At 41.2% G+C, this 19,311-nt stretch overlaps 1 protein-coding gene across 1 annotated transcript; it reads right to left on the minus strand.

Moving 5' to 3' along the window:
* Positions 1 to 8,659: 8,659 nt before the first annotated feature.
* LOC137916829 (leucine-rich repeat transmembrane protein FLRT1-like) lies at positions 8,660 to 10,858 on the minus strand. The gene has a single exon (XM_068759795.1). The coding sequence runs from the start codon at positions 10,850 to 10,852 to the stop codon at positions 8,660 to 8,662; it is 2,193 nt and encodes a 730-aa protein (XP_068615896.1). The 5' UTR covers positions 10,853 to 10,858.
* Between the last annotated feature and the right edge of the window lie 8,453 nt (positions 10,859 to 19,311).

The following is a 19,311-nucleotide window of genomic DNA, read 5'->3' on the forward strand; positions in this document are numbered from 1 at the left end:
TACGTTCACGTGTGTCGTTGAACCAACTGTGCCAATAATGTCGAGCAGAAATGAGACACTGAAACATCAAGAGGATGAGAAATGACGGTTTAAATCTCAGTAGAGCAATATTATACTTATTTTGGGCAGTGTTGTCCCTTAATGAAGCATAATGCAGCCTGACAACGTGCTCCGTTTTCCCCTCATCTTTATAATCATACTGTAGTTGAGTGCAAATGACGCAAAACTGGGTGTCCCTGTCTCCTCTATTCTCTCCACCAAGACATGAAAGGCCTCATTGTCTGCTCACAGGTCCTTATCACGGATGATGCTTTTGTCGCACACTCGAGCACACAGAGACACACCGAAAGTACAGGCAGTACACATGGCTCACAATTATTACCATCTTGAAATTGCAGACTATCAGATGCTGAAAGGAGATTTTTATGTGAGCTTAGGAAATTACTATTTATAGCAGGTTTATGTAGTATATCAGCTTATTGTTGTTGTTGTTGTTGAAATTGTCCATGGTTGGGTTTTAGAAGATGTGCATTATTTAGTGCAGTCAATGTTTTGTTCTCAAAGAAGAACATAAGGAAGAAAAGTTCAACATATGAGGATGTCTAGAGAAGGCAAATTGACGATTGGATTGTAGCCTTTAATGAACTCCTTGCTCAATTTCCGCCGATTTATTTTGTATAATTTCAGTTACAGATTTGTTGGGGTTTTGAATAAAAAAACCGCAAAATATATTTCTGTAATTTTATTTTAATTATATCAATAAATCAAATATGTTGTGAAGCTTCTGGCAAGCATCTGTTTTCAGTACATGAACAAGGACGATTTTGGTTTATTCGCTTTCAACACAATAAGTGTAATTAAAAATGAAGAATATTTATGTCCCCCTTTTTGTCCTGGACGTGTGTCAAGAAATCTGAAAGCAAGCTGTCAGTTGATTTGTTATAAAAAAGGGAAATGTAAAAAAAGAACCCAAGGACGCTGTAATGTATTGGGATACAGCGAACACCTCAATCACAGCGATGTCGAGCAGCGTTAAGATTTATGGACACCCTTTGCGTTCTGTGTCTTCCGTCAGCTCAGCAGCATGCGATGTGCTTTGGGGTTCGCACATGGATATGTGAGGCCTGCTTTCCTTGTACACTTATAGTATCATATTTGTACTTATCTAGAAAATCTCTGGAACTAGGAAGGCTAGTTAGCCTACTTATTCCTCCTTAAAGCGTACATGTAACAACCATTATTAATAAAAGGACAAATCATTTTCTAAAAATAAAATTCATTGTAGTTAATTTTGTATTTTCTTTAAGTACATTTATCAGGGCCCAATGAAATGCTTTGGACCTGCTGCGTATCGGTAACATATTTGCAGGCATAGTTCGTTAGTAGACGAGAGTTTTATCTCTTTGTTACCAGAACGGCAGCGAGATGAGGAGGGAACGGTCTGTTATCATTCATTGTTGGTGCCTCAAACATTTTTCTTTTTCTCTTTTTTTGGCACAGAGAAACATCAGGATGGACTAGACAGACATCACCTGTTAGCAGCTCACATTCTTTGCTTTCTTTTGTCTCTTCCTACTTTGACAAAATGAAAGTGATTGAATACAGCTATCCAAGCTTTATGGCTGATTCTATTGTAAAATCTGCATATTTTTTATCATTAAATTGCCGTGGCCTTGGACCAGCAGCTCATCATGCGGGCTGGACCTCTGGTGTGATCACAATACACTATATGGCATTTGAAACTAGGTAATGAATAATTTACTGTCTTCCTGGAATTCATTTGTTTTTTGGCTGCAGTGTGCCTGCCTCTGCTGAAGAAAGTCTGAGAGTCAGTACTCCAGAGAAATCACACGTTGCCATAACTACAAGGGCTGAGGTGTATGTTGATCCACCGTGTAGCCCTGGAGAGGTGTGCAGTAAGCCAACAATGAGTGAAGGCTGAGAGCTCTGAAAGACCCCATCCAGCAGGAGCCCGCTGCCTGAAGCTCCTCATTTGAACAATGTCTCTCCACAGTTCGCTCTTGCAGGCAGGAGATAAAACTGCATGCATCACGGTTTATCATGTGTAGAAAAAGACTCCATCAATGTTTTATTTAATGTCAATGTGGGACAGAAGATAGCTCCAACACTTAAAGTTATAAAGGCTTGCCAATCTTTCACATCATCTTTTTCCTAATTGCAAGGTTCCAACCCCCCCCCCCCCAACATCAACAACTCTTGTACACATTATTATAATTAAGCAAAATTAAAAGATAAAACAGAAGCTGGGAAATTGAATATCAGACAGTGGCACAATAAGAGAAATTTGCCTTTTGACACGACTCATTGTGGTCCGAGCAGAAGATGTCTGTCTTATTTCCTCTAGTGAAGTGTCTCTTTTGGACAGACCGCCTAATTCATGGTTTTATAATCCCCTTTGAGACTATCTTATTTTTTTCTCCCTGCTTTTCTCACTGAGGTCTTCCGATTCATTGCGTTAGAGGAACCCAAACCACCACAGCTTCACGTTTTGTTGTTGGATCAGTTCTTACCAAAGTGGCCTTTCACTGGTTTCCTGTAGTGTGTGTGTGTGTGTGTGTGTGTGTTGGGAGGAACATATTTGTGTTTATTATTCAGCTTCATCGTGACTCAGTTAAAGTAAAGTGTGTCCAACAACAATGACATTCTCAAACTAAATCCCTGCAAGTTTTTGGATTTTTATTTTTTTGCAGGCTCGTGTCTTTGCGAAGACGCAATCCTTTTCACTGCGCGTACGCGCATTAATGCTTACAAATATGGTACGCTCGTTGTTTTGGCAATTTAAAGTGAATTAGTCCCTTCGCAGTCATGTCTGTGCATCGCATCATTCTCTTGAAAGCCTAACTAATGGTTGGAAGCTCAGCAGTGAGGAGTGTCGCTGGGAAGATATTACATATTGTTATGTTATTTTCGCTGAAGCATTAATTGAACACTTCAGAGAGCCGGTTAATTTCTAACATCACCCATCAAGATGGTTGGAGTGGTCTATCATCAGTCAGGCTTAACAATTGAGTGGGATCCTCAAAATTCACATGCAACTAATCTATGTGCGTTGTATATGGTGCGGAAATGATTCTGTCGGGTTGTGCACAACCACTGAAATGTATGTGCGTATACATTTTACCAGAGCTGTGGATCTACAGGAATACATTAACCTTTCGCTTGAGGAGGTTTAATACATGCAAACACTTGAAGACACTTTACGGCGAGATTCACATTTGCATCTCTCTTAATAGCATTATGCTGAAGAAAATACTGAGCACAGTGTTTAAAATGCATCTGACCTTTTTATTTCACGTTGGGGAGTTTTCTCCCATTGCCTTTGTTGGCTGGATTAAAAGCTTCCAAATGGATTTCAGGGGAACTTGGTCCAGAATAAACCCCATTAAGTGTAATTGTGGATCTGTATATATATGCATGGATTTAAAAATAAATGGAGATTGTGAGGGTCTTCTTTTCAACAAGAAGCTGCGTTTTTCTTTGGATAAGGCTTGTAAAGATTCTTGTCAAGTGTCAACCCTTTATATATTTCTTAGAGGAAAAGTTAGTTGCTGCTCAAGTTGTCAAAACAATGAAAAGCCTCATTTAAGTCACGTGACTGCGGCTTACAGGCTGCTCTATTGATAAAGACGGGGGGGGGGGGGGGGGGGGGGACAACTCCCACACCGAGGACACAACTGTTTAATTTTAATGACAATTTCCAACTTAAATAAATATTAAATGAAAAATACATTCTGTACATGGTAGTTTTTCTTTTCTTTTGGCAAACATCTTCGGGATTGTCGAGTCTTACCGGTGATATGTTTTTTAAGGAGACTGCCGGACTTTGCTGGAGGCCTGCACTCTTCAGAGTGCCAATCTACTTTAGCATTTTAGTGTTAATCATCGCCACAGACAGAATATAGAAGATAAGAACACGTATCCTGTCCATTTGGTGTAGGATGGGCAGTTGTTCAAGTAGGTGTGCCCACTCCTGTTGGGTCCACTCATAATGCGATGAGAAAACTAGCAGGTTTTATGGCTCAGAAGTGTTTCCTGAAAAGCTGGGATGCTCTGTAAATCTTAACCAACACACATAGTCTCAAGTTTCTATTATGGCTTTTACTTATACTCCATATAAAAGCATGAAAAGGCAATATACTTCATTTTCAACAACATTTTCCTTAATTTCTCAGGAAATATTGCTGGAATCTAGATGAAATAAACCCTGTGGAGTTGTTATAAATGGGAAGGCACTGCTAATCCAGGCGTTACTTTTGTTCATGTATGCACATTCTACATAGAGGTGATTTCTTCCAGAGAGAATTTAAAGTTCAATAGAGAATGGCCTACTTAAAGAAAGCACATTGACGCCGTTTGATACAGTGCAAGGGCACGATTCCAACTCAACAGACGTTCACTAAGTCTCTAAGTGTACATCTTTTTGTTGAGTGCAATGTGAGTTGGAATAATTATGCTGGGATGCTTGACATTGGATAATGGACTGCGACAGTGAAAGCCCCCCCCCCCCCTTTATAACAGACAAGAAATCAAGAGAGTAAAGAGCTTTCTCTTTCATTAAAAATCCACAACAAATAAGTTGATGGTGTGTTCCTCTAATGCAAATGCACGGTAAAAAGCAACCCATTCCTGGCTATATTAAATATTCTTTTCTGACTCGCCTCTTCACAAACACTCAACATAAGCAGTTCCTCTTACAGTAGATGGACACTTATACTGTTCCCCATTCGTTATATTGATCCATGCTTGCACGAGCATTAGCACTCACTTAGAATGAGAGGCATGTCTTCACCCTTGCATGGGAGCACAAAGCATGAGCACATCCAGACAAATGTCCTCGCGCCATTTCTCTTGGTAAAACATGCAGCCTTAACACAAACTTCACGGGATGAAAACACACACGCCTGCTTTGGGCTGGCAGATTCTTCCGAATCGAAGCGCACAGCAGCTGATGTATTCATCCAGCGTGTGTGATTTAACGATGTCCTCTCCAGAGCTTCATAAATCATATTAATAATCTCAACTCCTTATTGATTTTTATTTTTTAAGGCATCCCAGTGTATTATTTCATATCACCATCCATTGTTCCTGAATTAATGAACCTCATGCAGGCGTGCGCGCGCGCGCGCGCACACACACACACACACACTGAACACTTTTTTTTTTTCAGTAGTCTTTATTTATCTGTGTAGAAAAAAAGACAACATACCAATAAATGAAATACAGTAGCATTTTTCACCCATGTTTATGTTTATACGTAACTGTTTTCAGTATCACATCATTTTCAAAGGAAAATATTTCAGCACGAAATGAAAAGAATGCAATAAATGAAGGGAAACTTCATTACTTTTATAAAGAGAAAGACCAAAGCAAATGCAGTAAGAAACAGAAATCTACATCAGAGCTCTTCCAATATTACTGGTACACAGTCACACAGGTTGGAAGAGAGAGCTAGAGGTACTGAAAGTAAAAACTGGTTTCAAAATATATCAGTCTTCCCCATTCTCACCAACTCTGTCTATTTATTTTTTTCCTTTCTACTCTCTCCTCTTCCTCATTTAATCTCTGACTGGATTGCTCGAATTTCATTTGAAGTTCATCCTCCTTTAAAGTATTTCACTTCTGCTGTAGAAAACCCCCCATAAAGAACGATGTAAATTGGTTAATCTCGGATGTTTCCAGTTCAAAATATCAGTTGCTAAAACCATAACGCGAAGCCTTGCAGTGTCGGGTGACATGATGACAGATTCTGTTAGACAATATACATTTTCGTAGTTGCAACTGCACAATTCGATTTGTATTTCCACTGAGGAGGTTCTAACCTAATGGGTCTAGGCATGTAGCAAGGAAGAACCCAAAAAGTTGGGGTGATTTCGGATAAGGGATTACCTTTCTTCTAATTTGAATATTTCAATGACCTTTTGGGCAATTTTGGTCAATTGAAACCACTTGCCTGAATACCATTAAACTGTGTCAAAGGGTGGCCCATGGGCCATCGAAGAAATCTAAATCCAGAAGAAAACGGGCAATAGTGATATTTGTTTTCTCACAACTATCCAACTGACCAGGGTGATATCTTAGAATTGATTATGTGGCTAACGGATTAAGGTTTGTAATTAATTTAGACCCCCCCCCCTCCCAAAAACAAACAAACAAAACAAAACAGGAGGCTGTAATAAAGAAGTAGCCAATATTATTTTCAGATTAGTTTGGTGTTGATTGATTGACTTGGCTAATCATTTATACTCAACAAGTTTGTCATAGTTCTTTATACAGTAGAAGCTCTCGCATTGCATTGAGCTGTTATATTTCTCATAACTGAACATAGCTTTATGTCAATGTTGGTATTCTATGTATTTTTCCCATCAATGTGGTGATACTATAATTTGCCAGGTTTGTTTCTTATTCTGTAATATCCAAAAGTAGACAGATTTTCATCACTGATACATTTTCCAATCAGCATATCTCAAGCACAATATATGTATGTACAGTATTTTACAAAATAAAATTACATACACTAAGATAATGTTGCCCACTCTCGGATGTTTGTATTTGAACAATCACAGATAATAATAGAAACAGCTTCCATTACAACCTTTTAGGAAAATTGAAAATAATTTAGAAAAACAAAAAGCTGCAAAACCAATCCTCGAGTAAAAATAATTTACTCACTGCCAGAAAAGAATGGGTTATTATTATGAGATGTATGACTGGGTTTCTTTCACTGCATTTGACGAGGTAATATCATGATAAAACCAGACCATTGTGTGATTTTGGTTCATGCAGTAATTAACTTAATTCTGAAAGGATATCTTTTTATTTTATGTTCTTGGTCAACATTGTTCTTTAAAAAAAAAAGGGTTTTCTGACTTGCCTGTGTTACAAACGTTTCTGAAATCATGTCGATGGGTCCACTGGGTGACAATGTTCTAATTAAGACATCGTGCAAGATCTTAAAGAGGACTATTAGACAAAACAGCATAAATCATCTGAGATTTTAAGCATAGCAGAAAGAGCAGATATAATCTGAGCGTTACTGTGATAAAGTTGTAATTGAGAAAATGTTATTTTACAATTAATTTTGGGATTAAAAAGGTAATTTGAATGATTACATTTATAATTCATCATTACAAGGATAACCTCATAATATTAGCTATGGCCTCCTTGACAACAGAATTTCCTGCAAATCTGTTCAGTCTTTTCTTTGGAACAGAACCAGATTCCTGATACTCATATGGAGTGAACATTCCCAAATATATAGAAATATGTCAATATTTCTTTATCTGCCAAACCTATGCTAAATTATTGATAGGTTGCTTGAGGGTCTTCATTTTTATGTTGATGCCACTCTTCTATTATTTCCCCTGTATAATGTAACCATTTTCTTAAACTTGAGGCTTTCACCTCAGAATTCTGATTCTATCAAATTTTATTTCTCTAATATTTATGACTTTATTTGTGCTTTTCGCAATTTCAACTTTATTCTTGTGGTATTTCCATTTTATTATTGAACTTATAATTACTTTTTTCTCAGTGTGGTCTTAAAACTTCATAATATGATGCACAAGAGGGAGACTGCCCGGAAACTAACGTGCAATGATGACAGGCAACTGAAAACACCTTGAAGGAAGAAAACATTCACAAAGACATTTGCTGAGTGTCGTGGATACAACTTATTGTTTGGGTGCCGATGGTCACATGATCACAATCTCTTTCCTTTTGTCAGCTTTTTACCTCCTGCAACTGCAAATGTCTTTGTCACTTGCCCGTTTCTCCACTAATCCGCTTCCCTTTCCCGAATCTTCCTCACACTCGGCAACCAGCTCTACATCCATCCATCCATCGCCACTTTCACTAACCCTCTCTCTCTCTCATTAGTCTCTGGTTTATGTCTCCCATCTCTGTCAGAACTGTTATCACAGCTGTCAGCTCCCTTGGTGAGAACAAAGTCATCCTCCGCTCCCGGCACAACAAAGGACAAGAGAGAAATGAAAGGAAAAAGCCTTAGCCAAAAAAGAGAGGCAAGAAGGAGGAAAAAAAAGGAATAGAGTAAACTAGAGGAAAATGAGGGTGCTAGGAACACATCTTTTCATTTCAACCATGATGCATATTCATGTGTGGGTTAAAGCAACCATTGATTTCTCTCTGTCATCCCTTTTATCTATACAGCACAGAGCATACAGTTGGTAAGAAGATATGAAAGCTATCTCTATAAACATCAAGTGCCTTCTCCACGAATTATAAATATATCTCCTGCTAAATCAGCTAAGCCTACTATTTCAACCTCAAATAAGTTACTGTGTATTATTATGAGCCGAGAAGAACACTAGGTATGAAAGACACTGAAATATCCAAAAGAGAAAATGTCACCATTTATAACTGAGTAGCGCTGAAAGAGGGGCTTCCTGTATGATGTAGCATACACTAGCAGAGTATAATAGGACTAACTTCTGTAACTCAATAGCAGTGTCCATTTAACATAGCTGAAATCAGTCTTTTCTACCTAGTGAACCATTCAGAATTGAACCAGTAGAGGCACAGAGGGTACTTTGGAAAACAAGGACAAAAATGGCCACCAGCCAAGGGATCATCGTCAAATGGCACCTGGCATTCATGGCTCAGGGATTGTGGCCCTGTATCATCACGTGTAGGCATAATCTATGTCGGGGATGCCACCCTCTCTGTAGCCACGGTTGGTACCATAAGTGGCACGATGGTGGCTGGACTGGCTGAGGATGGTGCCATTGAGGCTACCAGCTCCTTGGCTGCTCCGGTAGGTCCCATTAGCTTGGGAAGAAGAGGAGGGGAAAATAGTGTGGATGTAGGTGACATCCTCAAGCTTAGGCTGCAGGGGTGGATTGGCCATAGCTGTCATCTGAAATCCTGCAGCAGGGGCCCTGATCTCTAAGATGGAAGTGTCTTTCTTGGTGCCGGACTCTACATAGTCATCATAATGTTTACCACCTCGGCCCCTGCCGTATGAGCCTGAGTCCCCAGTAATGTAACCTGCTCTTTGTCCATACCAGCAGAATATGCCAAAAATTAACAGCAGGCTTACTAATGCTGTGGCGCCCCCTATGATTCCAGCCAGTGGTAGGGCTGTTAGTTCAGAGTCCTGCCCCTCCTTATCCGACCCCTCTTCTCCTGAATTAACCAGAGCCTCTCCAGTCTCTATCTGAGCACAGGCCGGAGCTGAGTCTTTACTGTTTTTGTCCACGCTTCCAGCCTGTGATGAACCCATGCTGGAACCCCCAAATGAAGGCTCTGGTCGTAGTGGTAACAAGCAGATGAGGTAATGAGAGCGTGGGGTGAGCTGGGTAAGGAGGTACTGCCGCCGTTCTCCAGGAACCAGAGTCTCTGTTATGGAACCAAGAGCTGCACTGCTACCCAACCTCAGCCACGACAGGCGGAAGGAGGGTGCTGGCTGTGGGCATAACCAACTTACCAGTACACTGTCTGAAGAGAGCGGTTTTACAGCCAGCTCCAGGGCATCTCCAGAGACCTGCCCCCCTTCACCGGGAGGCAGAGGCATAATAAGGCCAGGTCGCTTGGCTCGCAGGGTGAAGAGGGAACCTTGTGTGGGAATCAGCAGAGAGGTAGTGGTGGTGCTACCATGGGGGACTGAAGCCACTGCATGCCCCCTTCCAACACCACCTTCATCTCCTCCATCTTTCTCTGCTGGATTTACCCCGATTCCAGGATTTGCACCAGCAACAGGGACTTCACACTGCTCCATCAGGGAGGATAGGTCTCGGAGGGTCTGGCCCCTTACAGACTCAGGACCCTGACAGGTCAGACCCCTGACAGTTACTGCTGCCCCCCGGCCATGCAGCCACACATGGAGCCAGCGAAGACTGCATCCACAGTACCAGGGATTTCCTCGTAGTAGTAGTAGCTCCAGGCTTTCTGTGTCCCTCAGAAGTCCTCGAGGGAGACTGGTCAGATTGTTTCCTGACAGGTCCAGCTTCTGTAAATGCCGCATCCCATCTAGTGCTCCCCTTGGTATGTGAGTCATTCCGTTGTCTTGCAAATGGAGTCGGACAAGGTGAGCTGAAGGTAAATTAACTGGCGGAGACTGAAGAGCATTCCTCACCAGAGACAGCTCAGTGAGGTTTGAGAGACGGGAAAAGGTGTCATCAGCAATGCGCGTGTTGGCCAACAGGTTGCCATCCAATACCAAGCGCCTCAGGGAGGAGAGCCCACGGAAGGCATGTGTTGGAATAGTGCTAATTCTGTTATCATCCAATCGCAGCTCTTCCAGGGATGCCGGCAATCCTGCAGGGATGCTTGACAGGTGGTTCCGAGACAGAAAAAGCAGCCTAAGCCGTGGGGTCCCAGAAAATGCTCGCTCCTGGATGCTAACTGTGGATATAGAGTTATCATCCAGGTGTAAACGTTCTAGTAATGGTAACTTTGCCAGAGCAGATCTCGGTAACGTTCTTATGTTATTATCCTGTAAGTGCAGCTCCCGTAAGGAAGGCGGGATATGTATTGGGAATTCATCTAGTTGGTTGGCGTACAGGTATATCACTCGTATGGAGTTGCTGCGTTCCAGTGAGGGTGGCAGCCCAGAATTGCGTAAACGGTTGCTCTGCAAGTAGAGGATGGCAGCCATCAATGGTAGTGGCGGTATTATGCTGAGGCCACGGTCGTTGCAGTAGACGAAACCCTCGTCACAGCGGCACACCGAGGGGCAAACTATGCCCTCGCCTCCCTCATCTGTCTCCATGGCAATGGCTGCTGCCGCCAGTTCCAGCACCTCCGCCAATAAGGTGAGGCACAGGAGGAGCAGAAAGAGCCAATCGCGGAGCTCAGCAAGACTCTCGGCTGCCATGTTGGTGCACAGCTCCTAACTGAAAAAGAGTAAAAGGAAAATTGAATTAAAACAAGTTCAAAGACTATATTACTTTGTTTCTTAAATTAAAGAATGAGCATTACATTTGAGAGAGAAAGCAGAAAGATTTGGCAGGAGAACACCATTTCCAAATAAAAATTGTGTAGGACATACCATAAAGTTCAGATTCATATGGTTAACGAAAGTTCTGTACTTTATGTCTGATGTTAAGAGATCTGTTTCGTCCTCTAAAGTGGTAAAGATTGGAGAATTGTATAGTCAGCAATGCTTTTAGAGGCTGTCGAGTATTTTATAGGTCAGAGCAACCAAGCAGAAGACAAACAGATTACGATGAAGAGAAGGCGATGAAGGGTGGAGTGAGCAGACAAGAAAGATTACAAAAATCAGTGAAAGCAAAAGGATGATAGAGATGGAGAAAATTGGACATTGACAGTCACAGGAAAGGGAAATAAAGGAGAGATTTTTTTTTCCTAAGGAGATTAACTAAAATGGAGTGATTGACATGAAATTAAACGAGGGGACATCGACGAAATCAGATTAATTGCCCACAGTAGCTTTTAATACAAAAGAAGGCATAAGCTAATACATTGAATGAATTATAACTCATCGCCTAGCGAGTCCCTGACATCAAAATCGGTGGCATTAATTTACAGCTACAGACGAAACGAACTCTGTGTGCGAACATTGACAGAACAATATTTTCTGATGTGATAATGATGATGAAAACTGCAGAAATTACATTGGGGCGTGATATGTAGTAGTTTGTATCATTTCTTTAGCCAGTCGGGGGGCCAGAAAATGTACCCTGACATGAAACGCCTGACATGATTTGACAGCACATTTGACAAACAAATCCTTTAAAGGCAAGTAATTTGTTCTCCCCTTCTCTGCACGCATGCATGCCTTTGTGGCGGAGAACTCGGTACTGGATGCAAAGTTTGCCCCTTAGGTGCAGTCAAAATCCATGCAAACTATAAAACAGATAGTGTCGATGGGGGGGGGGGCTGAGGTGGGGTAGTGCAAGTTGGACAGTCCATCTGAAGACAAGTAAGTTTCTAGCTTAGTATAAACTGTGTGTTTAAAAAGGAATGGTTCGATGTAGTTTTTCTCTGCCCATGCTTATGTGTGTATATTTAAGTATGCTGCTATGAAAGAGATCTGCATCAGCAGCAAGCAGCTCCTGCCTGAGAACAACACAAAAGCAGCGTTCGATATGTGCGGGTGAAAAAAGAGAGTGCGCCATCATGCATCTCGGCATGGACCCAGTTTTTATTTGTCTATTTTCTTGATGGTATTTTTAGTTTAAATCAGACTATTTCTGCACACTCCGAGCATTTCAGAGAGAAAAGGAGAGAATGAAAGACGTGCAAAGGCGAGCTGAGACCGTACTGGAAACACTCTATGAATATGAACAAGCATATGCCTCAGTGCCACACTGCCCCCCCCCCGCTTCCCTTCCATAAACATTCTCTTGGCATGGATCTGCATGTGTGCTCTTCCCTCCATCCCATCTCTTCCTATTGTCACATTCTCCTAATCTTTAGATTTTCTGTCTCCACTCCTCCCTTGCCTGTTTGCTTACTCTCTCCCACTCTGCTATCTCTTCATCTTGATGTTCGATGCCATCTACCTTTCCCATCTGCCCACAACCAGCATAATATGTCATTGCATTCACTCTTGGGTTTACTACAGGACTGTCCAAGCAGTCGTCATCCTCCTATTCTCTCTATCTAATAATCTTTTATCGTTTCCTCCACAGTCCTCCGTTGATTTCCTACACGCTGAGATTGGATCAATCAGCTCTGCTTCAGTCTTCCTGCCCATTCCTCCTCTCTCCCCTTCTCCATGGCGACTATACTATACTCGGGTTCTCTTTTTATTTAGATGCAGCAGACCCCCCCCCCCCCCCCCCCCACACCTTTCCCCCCTTTCCTCTTTTCACTACGCCTCAGTTTTTTTTTTTCTTTTCGTTATTTCTTTTCCTTTTGTGGCATTTCTTTCCCTCCTAGACATTAAAATCATGCGCCGGAATAAATCCTTGTTGCAGTGCAGATACACAAACTGTATCTGTGTTTCTTGCTTCTCATGGAGCTGAAAGCAAGCTGGAACTGTGGTGTTCCTCCTTGCAGCGAATGCAGGAAGCAGGAAGCATGTGGGCGTATGAATGACTGAACAACCAAGGTGAAAGATGTCTTGCTAACCTGCTCAGTGTCTGCGCCTTTTCAAGTCGGGTCCAAAGCAGCTTTGTTTCTCCCGTATGAAGGATTTCTGCAGCAGAGTATTAGTGTGTCCGTTTGCGTCACTGAGGATGTAGCTTTGAGTTGCTGATTGTTCCCGCAGTTTTCTTTGAATCGCTCAGGAATGCAGCCTCGCTCCTCGGGGCCGTTGAATCTTCCTCAGCTTGGGTGAATGATGATAGGGATGATGATAGCCTGTACTCCAAGGCTCGACGATGAGTAGCAGCACCAGCATGGCTCAAAGCCACCTTGGCAACCTCATTTGTGTGTTGTGTGTGTCCTATTGCCAAACTCTCTCTGGGCAAGTGGCTTTTAGGTCTGCCAGCTCAAGTCATCTTCAGCGACCATCCAGAGGGCTTTTTTTCTGAAACCAGCGCTCGACACCCAAATGCTACAGTTGGCAGCCAGAAGACGGTTAGAGGCTCAAGGGCCCTTCTTCGAAGTTAAAAGCAATCCTGGATACTCAGCGGTGGTTCATTCAAAAATAGCAGTGTGTCGTGCGGCGTTCACTTTGAATAAACAGGCAGCGACTTTAGGTAATGAGTAGGATTAAGAGAATGAGTGGCATTTCAGCCCAAAAGGAAATCCAGTATAGTCCTGATGGCCGGTAATTGACTGTATTAAATAATTCCTGCTACTTGAGATTCAGAGTTGAGTGATGGTAATGAGTCACGTTTGAGGCTGTGATGGACAGGTCGGTCTGGTGGAGAACATCGGCAGCGGGATTGCCTCTGCTTCTGCTTCTTTCTCCTGCCCTTTATTTTCCAGCTTCCGTTCTAGTTCAGCAGAATTTCAAGCAGTGCTGTGATGGTGAGTCACAGTGTGAGAAATTCTCCCACAGGTTAGCAGAAATGGTAGACTTGACTGCCGAGTGAAGGACGGCCTGAAATGAGACGGCAGACATGAACAGTATTAGAATCTTCCTTTGAAGATACCCTGAATTATAGGACAAGGAATGTTAGAAATACAGAAAGTGGAAAATCCCTCTTAAAACACACAATGGTCCATCTGGAGAACATTTGAAATAAAACCAGAGGGCACAAAAAAAGGTAGCAGGTTCCCAGCTAACGAGTTGAACTTTATTATAAATCAACAACATTTTAGGAGATGATGTCAGAGTATAAATTATGAGTCCACACCTGATTAACTGAATCTAAAAATATTCAAACATTGGCAAAACATTTAAGGTGCCGCATGAATGAAATGCATCTTTATTTCTTTATTCCACATTTCTTTGGTGGACATTTTGGTTTTGACCGTGGCCCAATATGCAATACTAAAACGTATGTGCTGAATATTTTTTTTTAGTTTTCAAGTACAGCATAAAAATACATCTGAAGGTCAGCGATGCATTTGAACAACACTAGGATCCCACGATGAACAGAAATGGTACACTAATGTAGCCTCATATTTTATATCTTTTTATTGTTGCACGATACCTGGAGCGTTCATTAATCACCACACGCTAAGTAGCTGTGTCTTATGTTCAAAATCAAACGCCCCTGTGGCTTTGGAAATAAGGTTTTCTTCAGACATACTGCGTGTTCAGAGAGTGATTCATCAAGGCCATTAAATGCTCTGCTGCTCACATTCGCCTGTTCACTTCATCCCAGTGTAAGTAGACAACGTAGCCAACTGGGAAATTATCATGCAGTTTGCTTAAACACAAATTGAGACAAATAAAGGCGGCCTCATTTCCATTTCCAAAGGACACGTGCTTAGCCGAGTTGGGGTTGGTTGGTAAACAGGCGTATATCCTCTAAATTAACATCTATAAAGAATAACACATCCATAAGCAATAATCATATTTATCTTATTCCATAGCATGAAATACTTGCGGTATGCAGTATTTCAAGGCAATGAAAGCGTATTCGAGTGCAACTCAATTATTTTGTAGTACCTGCTTTAGTTTGTGGCGCTTGCATTGGATGAACACAAATTATAGAGGACATTGTTTGTTGTTGTAGTGGCTGCAAAGCTCACAGTTTTGATCACTCTTTTAACAGGATTGAGTAAATATATAAAAGAGATTATGCCGGGTAGTTGAGGGACGATGTTGCGTAGTGTATCGCACGATCAATCCTCCTGATAAAATGGCTCCAAACTGATTTCCAGTTTCACAAATGAAACTGATTTATTATGTGTAGACTGCAGCTAACATGTGTAATGAAAACAACATGAGATGGGACTGAATGCTAAACGGACATTATTTGCAAGAGGGGACGACTTTGTGATTGACATTTAAGGAGAAATTGAATAATGATCTCTTCAAGGACAGTCTAACAAAACTCCTGTATATGCATTCTATACCTGTTTTAATCCTTTTTTTTTTTTGTAATTCATTGATTGATGTCTTCCATGTCAAGATAATAAATCCCCTCCGGTTTTTAGAATCCAAAGTGGCTTTGAAGTAAAATAGTAATTCAAATTAAGGCTTAATTGGAGCCTGTCTCCCAATGTCAGCTGGGATAGGCGCCAGACCCCCCCAACTCTGCACAGGATCAGCGGTTAAAGAAAATGGATGGTTGGACTTAATTGGATGTCATCAGCCATGTATTAACAGCATATGCCACCATTTAATGACACAACTCGCTTTGAATAAACAAGCCCACTTATCTGGTAGCAGTGGTTCAAAACCCACTCTAATCTCTGCCCACCACAGGGAAGATGTAAATATTGAGCATCAGCAACGCGGCCATAGATCGCTGCTGTTGCCCATTATACATGAATATTTGAAGCTATGTCCATAGTACTGTTGTATCAATCTTTATATATTTTTGTCAGGGATTGTTAAAAGCTACTGAGAGGGGTGTGATAAGGGGACAGGAAATATGGAGGAGTAGCAGCAGTAGTCAAGGTTGGGGTCTCATCAGGATGAGACTTTCACAGAATGATAATCATCTCAAAATATCACAGTATACGTTGCCTTCCGTCCATCCATCCTCTCTAGAATAAAACATCTATTTTTTTACCGAGGCACTTAGTCAGTCGAGGAGAGAGAGATTCTTCATTTGTCCTTTTTATTACCTCCGCCGAGATGGAGGTGATGTAATCGCCGACGTTTGTCTGTCTGTCCGTCCGTATGTAAGCAAGATAAACCAAAAGTTCTGGACGGATCCTGATTAAATTTTACGGAAATGTTCGGAATGTTACCAGGAACCGATTATTACAATTTGGTGATGATCCAGAAGAGATCCTGGATTCTGGATCACTTTGAAAGTTTTTGTAACATTGCATTCAGAATTTGTTCCTCAATATCTCGGTTCATTATTGACCGATGTTTATGGAATTTGACAGTCATGTAGGCTTTCCTAATTCCAAATGTAATAAAAAATGTTCATGTATACTGTGATATATCATTAAACATTTGTAGTCGGGTGTATCTAAAAACTATTTGAAGGAGGAAAGAAAAAGAAAGTGTTCTATCTTCTGTTTATCATAATTGTTTTTCAGTTGTCACTTTTAAAATGAAATGTCTCCCTAATTACGGGGGAAAATTAGTAACTTTATTTGTTCCACAGCTACGATGATGGAAGAATTTACATGAGCACAAATTAAAATTGTCTTGGTGTGATGTATTTCTGACCCTCTTGCTTGACCGGGCAAGTTAACATTGAACTTTGTATTGATAGTCTACATTTATTGATCACCTGAATACATTGGCTAGCCTCCAAGAAACAGATTGCACAAAACCTTTTAAAATGAATCAATCCATCTTGACATGCAGCCAGCTGTCTGTCACTGGATCACAAGGAGCTTGGACTTCTCTTCGGCTTTATCACCTCCTTTATGTAATTTTTGACAATAATAAGAAACGGCATAGGCAAATGTTTTAGCGGTCACATCTTTCAAAACTCAAATGTATTCAAATTAAGTGAATTCAAATGATGTCTGTTTTAGGTCAATGACTGAGTGATATGAGGAAGCATTTAGTTTCTAGTACCACATTTCTAGATATTGCATGAAATCAAATACGCTGAGACACTGTTTATGTCCGTCAACATGAGTATTCTGAATAAATACAAACCATTAGTATAAACTTGACCTGTAATAAAAATGTATTGCTTTTTCTAATAATAGTTTATCTATCTTTGCATTTTGAAAAAGAAAAAGGGTTGTGTTTTATCTGCACTAAGTCACATTAGGAAATTAATTCTAACTAACAGATGCTTTCAAATAACTTACGCAGATGTACAAGAGTACGGCGCTGCAGAAAAGGAACAAATACCAGAATCGTTTTTTAAGCATTTCAATATTTCCTTTGAATAATGGTGAAACTGTAAATTACAAAACCATTTCCTGATATTAGATACTCTTTTTTTCACATTCTCATAACACCACTGTTGAGAATCGGAAGTAGCAATAAAGCGAACAGTTCCCTCCGGGTGAACCATGTAGTGTTGAGGTTAAAAAGATTTCCGCTGACCCTTCACCGTTTATATCTCATGTTAGACTTTATTCTACGATGCTTAATAGAGAGAATAGAAAACATCAGAGAGACAGCCATTACTCTGTTCTTGTGAGACGGTCAATGACAACTATGTCACCTGCAGGCACAAAGCGATAAGTGACTTTCACCGTGGCTTCTGTGCAGTCCAAATGCTCTTGCTGTTTTTATTCTCCTCGTTCCAAAATGACGGGATATTACTTTTCTCTTTTCTTAATAAAATCTTCAGTAGAGATGGGTATTGACCGCATAATTCATTAAGCAGGGAAATATTCAAGTATTAACGTATGAATAATATATGCTCATTTGATCTCTGGGCAAGTGTAGATTTACACGTGGAGAGAAACATTGAGAGTGGTTGGTGCTTTTTTGACATGACATAATGCACGATAATCCCAATACTCATGTGAATGAGACTAAAAACTAGTAAAAATCCTTTAGGTAGAAATAAAAATTGCAATAATACATTATTGCAAAGAAATCAGGTGAGCTTCTATCTGTAAGATGGATAGAAGGTTGAACGGCTGGAGTGGGTGGAAGCGGCGAATTGAAAATATCAAATCTCCTCTACCTTCCATCCCTTTTCTCTACCAGGCTGTTCAGGATAGTTGAGGAATTGGAACGCAAAGGAAAGTGGCAGCTGTGATACTTGGCAGTGTGCGCACTCTGTGCACTGCAGGGATCTGGTATACACAACGCGATGGAGTATGAGATTGGGTTTATAGTAGTTATGGGTAGGGAGCCACTGTTTTTTTTTTTTGACAAGATATTAATATTTTGGAACTCATTCATAGTGATTACCAGCACTCTGCCACTCAACAGACCAAATTGATTATGTAAATGTGAAAACACCAGTTTGGTACTGAGCTGGGAGGTTTTTGGGGGCGCTCATATTCTGACTCACATTTTGCTAGAACCTTCGTCTGCTCGATGGAAGCAGGCAGACTGACTGGTCCAGCAGGTCTGCACAATTGCATGAATCTTGAAATTGTAAATTGTAGTGTAGTTTGCAGCCTGCTATGCTTTTGTCATTATCGCTTATCCTAAACCATCTCTAAACTGCTGACATTGCTTCCCCTCCATAAACCTGCTCGCCGTCACATTGCTGCGCTGTCGTTTTGGGGTAGTGATCACGAGTATATGAGCATCAGACAGACTCCCAGGTCTGGTATTGGTAACTGCGTCCCTAGTTATGGGTCTGGGGACCAAAGTACTTTGTAATCATGTGGATATCTAACCCCAGCGTTCCTTGGGTTGATGAGCATTCGTCCCTGCTGACACAAACTCTTACTCCATCCACTCTGCTGAATATTAATATGGAGGAAAGAATTCCTCCGAGCCCCACTGCCAGACGGCCCTATTGTTCTCTGCTGGCCTCTGTGTGTGTGTGTGTGCTTGGTATTAATGCGCAAGTTGGTGTCTACACATATTATACCCGCGTGTTCATCGTTTGAGTCTGTCTGCTGCAACAAAGCAGCAGTTAAACTGGCGGCGAGGGACAGACGGGGTGTGTTTGTGACCCGCCATGGCCCATAAAGGCAACTTGGATCAGCCATCAGAGCTCAACATTGGCAATTATTTCACCTCGAGGCACTATTTGTAAAATGAACACACTCATTAAAATGGCCACGTGTGTGTGTTCAAAGGTGCATGCAGGCAGTTATGTGTGTGTGCTCACATTTATGCCTGCTTGTCAATTTAGAGATGGAAAATTCATGGCAGCACAAATAATTATCTTTGAATCAGACAGCATC

The sequence above is a fragment of the Brachionichthys hirsutus genome, unplaced genomic scaffold (assembly GCF_040956055.1).
Source record: "Brachionichthys hirsutus isolate HB-005 unplaced genomic scaffold, CSIRO-AGI_Bhir_v1 contig_1471, whole genome shotgun sequence".
NCBI classification, from domain to species: domain Eukaryota; kingdom Metazoa; phylum Chordata; class Actinopteri; order Lophiiformes; family Brachionichthyidae; genus Brachionichthys; species Brachionichthys hirsutus.